The following is a 5188-nucleotide window of genomic DNA, read 5'->3' as shown; positions in this document are numbered from 1 at the left end:
GCCCTCCCCGGCTGCCTCTAGGGGGCCACAGCCCCTCTGCACCCCCAGCCCCCCATCTTGAGGAGTGAGGCCCCGCTCCAGGGCAGCTCACACCCCTGCTGGGGGTGTTGACCCCATGAGGGGCAGGCCTGGTGCTGAAGGGGGGGCACCCTGTCCCCCAACTTTCTCCTCTCCCCGCTCATCAGCCGGCATGGCAGCACAGTCCTGAGGGACAGGGGCCCAGCAGGGCCTTGGGGGGGACCCCGGAGTGCCCAGGCTACGGCCTCATGGCCCTGCTCACGGCCTAGCTTGGAGGGTGTCCTAGCAGGGGGCTGCAGGATGGGGAGATGGAGCGTTGGCAGATCTGGGGGGCAGGCGGGGGCTGTGGGTCAGGAGTGGGGGGGCACTTTCCTGCATATGGGCCCCGGGGGGGTCAGTAAGCCAGCCCGCCTGAGGGTCAGCTCTCCAGGTTGCAGGGGAAGGGGGCGATTACCCGGCTGCTGGCTCTGCCCCCCCAGGTTAATGTGGGGATTGGCCCAGCCAGTCTCCACAGCGCCCCCAGGAATGAGTCTGAGGGATCCCCCCCCCCGCTCCCTTGAGCAGCCTCTCGGGCCATGGCACAAAGTAGGGGCTCTGCTCTGATATGCCTCCAAACTCCGGGGGGGGGAAGGCTCAGCCCCCTCCATCCCCCCCAAGGCAGGGTGGGAGCTGGGGGAGGGTCACACGGGCCCCACCCCAGAAGTGGCTGCATCATGTTGGGGCCGCTCGGCTTCCCTGGGCCATGCCAGGTCCCCGCCCTCCCGCTGGGGCCCCAGAGAATGGATGTGACCAGTGGCTGAGCGGTGGCAGGTGTTTAATGGGCGGCGAGCACAAGGGCAGCCCGGCCCCCCCGCAGCCCGGCCCCCTCCACGCTGACCCTGAGCCCCCCAGTGAGGTCAGAAACTCGCGCGTGACCTCGCTTGCCCAGCTATGATGTCACAGGACAGGGGGAGGGGGACCTGGCAGCAGCCCCCGGGGCAGTCAGTCTGATGGGGGAGGAGTGGGTACCCGAGTGCTCCGGGGGGGAGGGGGTGTCAAACTTTACGCATGTGTCCACGGTGCTTGGAGAGGGAGGGGTCGTTGCTGCAGGTGTCCAGGGTACTTGGGGGGCACAGATCTCTCCATGGTTATCTGGCACCCTCCAGGGGGCGTCCCCGCAGGCGTCCAGCGGGCTCTGGGCAGGGCGGGGTCTCGGCTGTGCGGGGCGCTCCGAGGGGGCCTTGGCAGGTGTTTCTGGGGCACTCCGGAGGGGCTGTCTCTGCAGGTGCCCAGGGCGATTGCGGGGGGGGGGGTGTCTCTTGGAGGCAACGTTTTCCCAGGGCTGGGTTTGCTGCCGGGAAATGCCAAACATCTCGCAGCGACCGGCCTGGCTTCCCATGGGGAGCGAGGGCTCCGTCTCCTTGGCCCTGGCTGCAGCTCGGGGAAAACCCGCTCCAGGTCCGCGCCGCATGGGCCGGGCCAGCTGGGTCCTTTCAGCACGTGGCTGGGGGCGAAACGTTCCTCGCTCGGCCTCGCCAGCCGGATTTGGGCCCGTTCCGTCCTGCCTCAGTTTCCCCCCCCCCCCCCCCTTACGGCAGGTCCCTCCCCGCCTGCCCGCCGCCTCCTCACTCCTGCTTGACGGGGCCGAGCGGAGCCCCGCTGCCCTTGGGCCGCTTGCCCTGGTGGGTCTTCAGGTGCTTGGCCAGATGGTCGCTGCGCATGAAGCGCTTGCCGCAGCCGGCGCAGCCGAAGCGCTTCTCGCCCGTGTGCGTCCGCAGGTGGCGCTGCAGCTCGTCGGAGCGGGTGAAGCTCTTCCCGCAGTAGAGCCAGGTGCAGACAAAGGGCCGCTCGCCCGCGTGCCACCGCAGATGGGCCTTCAGGTGCGACGTCTTCCCGTAGACCTTCCCGCAGCCCGGCAGGTGGCACAGGTGCTGCCGCTTCTGGCCCGGCTCCTCGGGGCCCGCCTGGCAGTTGGGGCACTTGCAGCGCCGGCAGCGCCGGGCAGGGCCCAGCAGCCCCTTGGGGGCGCCGTGCAGCAGGGCGGTGAGCGGGGGCTGCGGCCCCAGCACGAGAGGCCGGCTCAGCGGGAAGGCGGGCAGGGTGCCCGGAGCCTGCGGCTGCAGGCTCCACCAGGAGGCCTCCTCTGCGGGGCCCCCTGAGGGGGTGGCCGTGGGGGCGCCAGGGCCCAGGGCGCTCGGCAGGAAGCCGGGGAAGTCCTGAGCCTCGGGGAAGGGGTAGGAGGCGCCGGGCGGCCCCTGGGAAGCCAGGCCCTTGAGGGGCGACAGCTCGAAGGAGTAGGTGTGCTCGGCCGGCGGGGTCAGGGGCAGCTCGTGTGAGCTGGATGCCGGGGGCCCGGGGTACGGCGCCTTGGGCAGCCCGAAGGCGGCAGCGTGGGCACCCAGCCCAGAGCTGACTGGCATCTCGTTGCTCCACAGCTGAAACATGCCGGCAGCGCCACCCGCGGCCTCATAGGCGGCCAGGGCCAAGGGCCTGGAGGAGGGTCCCCTGGCCGCTGCCAGGAACACCAAGGAGGGGTGGGCAGAGGAGCCCGGGATCCTGTCCTGGGACAGAGAGAGGCAGAGTCAGGCTGGGCCGGGCACCCCCTAACCCCACCGGTCCTCCCCACAGGGGGTTCCAGGGACCCACAGAACAGACCCCAGAGGCCCAGCTGCTCACTAGCCTCTGACACCTCCCAGCCCCTATTCCGGGCACCTGGACTGATGCTCTTCCCAGCTTCCGGCCTGGAGCGGCTCAGAGCAGGAATCAATTGCCGTCTGTTCCACCCTCCGGGTGCCTGGTGCCCGGGCTCACAGGTTGGCGCAGGGGACTGGGCTCAGCCCCCACACCCCGACATGCCAAGCGGGTCCGGCCAGCAGAGCAGCCCACTGCCCCGGGGTGCGAGCGAGCTGAGCCCAGCTCGTGCCATGCCCGGCTGTACCGCTGCCCCCCACCATCCATATGGAGGGGCAGAGTTGGGCCCAGAGGGCAGAGACTCCCTTGTGGCCTGGCTCCCCGGTGGTCTGGGCGTGGGCGGGGGGGGGGGGGGGGGCACGCAGCAGGTGCTGTGCACAAGGGCATGTGGCTGTGGGCAAGGGGTGAGCCAGCCCCCTCCGTTCTACTGGGACCAGGGGGCAGAAGCGCGTGGCAGGGGCTGCAGCTGCCCTGGGGGAAGTGCAGAGGGGAGCAGAGAGGTCCCCAAGGAGGCTGCAAGTGACCCAGGCCCCTGCGCTGCGAAGGCGGAGGGGGGAGTCTAAAAAGTGTAACACAAACACCCCCTCCCCTGCAGCCCGAGGGACCCAGCAGCCCCGCCGTGGCGTCTGGTTCGCACGTGTGGGCGGCCCAGCCCTGATCCCAAATCCCAGGCGCTTGGAGGGGCTGGGCCCTGGCACCAGCCGGCCGGGGCTTCCCACCAGCCCGGTTTCCCTGGCCAGGAAGAAGCCAAGGTGCGTGGGTCTCACACGGGCAAAGCGCAAGGCGTTCGCCCAGGGCTGGGGCGCAGCTCGCGCGACAAGCTACGCGGAGGCGACCCAAAGCGCAAGGAGAGAATCATCCGGGGGGAATCGCCTCTGTGCTCCCCCCAGCCCCTCCCCTCCTGGCTCGGGCCAGCGATCTGCCTCCCAGCTAGGCGTGCTCAGCATCGGGGCCCCCAGAGTATTAGATTCCCCGCCCGCCGCGGGGTCGCCTCTCCACGGCGCAGGGCGCAGCTCTCCAAGAGCGCACGCCGCGCTCCAGCTGGGAAGGAGGGAGGGGTCCCTTGCTTGGCCCCTGCTCCGGCTGCTGGGGGGAGGGCGGAAGACCCCCCTCAGCTCCCGGCCGGGAGGGAAGCCCCTTACCTGCAGCAGGGCTCGGGAGCCGGGGTCCGTGCGCGCTGCGCCCGGGTTGGCCACGGCGAGCTCAGGGCTGCACTATGGAGCGCAGCGTCTCTCCGCGTCTCCGGCGCCTGGTGCCGCCGCTTCTCCGCCGGCCGCATCTTTTCGCTTTTCCTCCTGCGCGCAAACTTTGGGCTGCGCCTCAGCCAATCAGGAGTGCGGAGGGGAGGCCTCCTTTGAAGTGCGGGAGCGAACCAATCATTAAAATAGATGGAGGGATTTCAAAGGGGTCTGGCTGGGTCTCCTTTAAGCGCCGGGCTCCCCCGCTGGGCCGCTTGTTATGGATGCAAAGGGGCCGCTTGGGCTCGTGTGAAGCGCCCCGGCTGCTCGTTTTATCTCTTTAAAGGTACAGCGCGGGGGGAGGGGGGAGGGCTGAGCTTAGCAAATGGTTCCTCTGGCCTGCGGGACTCACCCCAGAGCTGGCTGCATCTAGGACCGGGCAGGGAGGTTTTGGTCCAGGAGGCCCCCTGCAGCCAGTTCAAGGGCCCAGCCCCCACCTCCCCTGACTCTAACCACTGGGCCATCCTGCCTCTCTCTAGTGCCCATCCCAGCCTGCCCCTTCCTGCTTTATGGTCACCCAGACACCTGGCAGGGAGAGGCCCACATGCACCCCCACAGCCTGGCACCCCAGGGTCAGGGGGCCCCGTTTGGCTGATGGGTGGTTGGGGACCCACTGCCGCTGGGCGCTCACTTCACCTGGGACACACCCAGGTGTTTTGGACACGCTGGGGACACCCCCACTGCTCTGCAGTGAGGCCCAGGGAAGGGCACCCAACCCCCCCTCCAGATTCCCCCCTGGGAAAGGTAGGGGGAGTCAGAGCCCTGCTGGGTGCCAGTGACATTATTAGCATCTCCTCCCAGATACCCCGGTGATGGGCACCTGGGGAAAGCGAGAGACTGCCTGTGAGATGAACAGTTACTGCAGGATAGATGGACATTCCCCATCCCCCCCAGCCTGCCAAGGTGCCGCTTGGCCACGGCTGGCCAGCCGGCCTCTTCCTTCCACGCAGAACTGGCTTCAGGCAGACGGGGCCTGTGTCCGTGTGTCCGGCCTGGGGGTGGTGCCCTGCTGCATCCGTGTGTCTGGCCTGGGGGTGGTGCCCTGCTGCATCCGTGTGTCCGGCCTGGGGGTGGTGCCCTGCTGCGTCCGTGTGTCCGGCCTCGGGGTGGTGCCCTGCTGCGTCCGTGTGTCTGGCCTGGGGATGGTGCCCTGCTGCATCCGTGTGTCCGGCCTGGGGGTGGTGCCCTGCTGCATCCGTGTGTCCGGCCTGGGGGTGGTGCCCTGCTGCATCCGTGTGTCTGGCCTGGGGGTGGTGCCCTGC

At 69.4% G+C, this 5188-nt stretch overlaps 1 protein-coding gene across 1 annotated transcript; it reads right to left on the bottom strand.

Moving 5' to 3' along the window:
- Window positions 1-794: 794 nt before the first annotated feature.
- Window positions 795-4611, bottom strand: LOC142818919 (transcription factor Sp5-like). Its single transcript, XM_075901760.1, has 2 exons — window positions 3831-4611; window positions 795-2558 (listed from the first exon to the last, which is right to left on the bottom strand). The coding sequence occupies exon 2, from the start codon at window positions 2439-2441 to the stop codon at window positions 1623-1625; it is 819 nt and encodes a 272-aa protein (XP_075757875.1). The 5' UTR covers window positions 2442-2558; window positions 3831-4611; the 3' UTR covers window positions 795-1622.
- Between the last annotated feature and the right edge of the window lie 577 nt (window positions 4612-5188).

This window comes from Pelodiscus sinensis, chromosome 19 (assembly GCF_049634645.1).
Source record: "Pelodiscus sinensis isolate JC-2024 chromosome 19, ASM4963464v1, whole genome shotgun sequence".
In the NCBI taxonomy this organism is placed as follows: domain Eukaryota; kingdom Metazoa; phylum Chordata; order Testudines; family Trionychidae; genus Pelodiscus; species Pelodiscus sinensis.
This window is presented reverse-complemented; position numbering and strand designations above follow the sequence as displayed.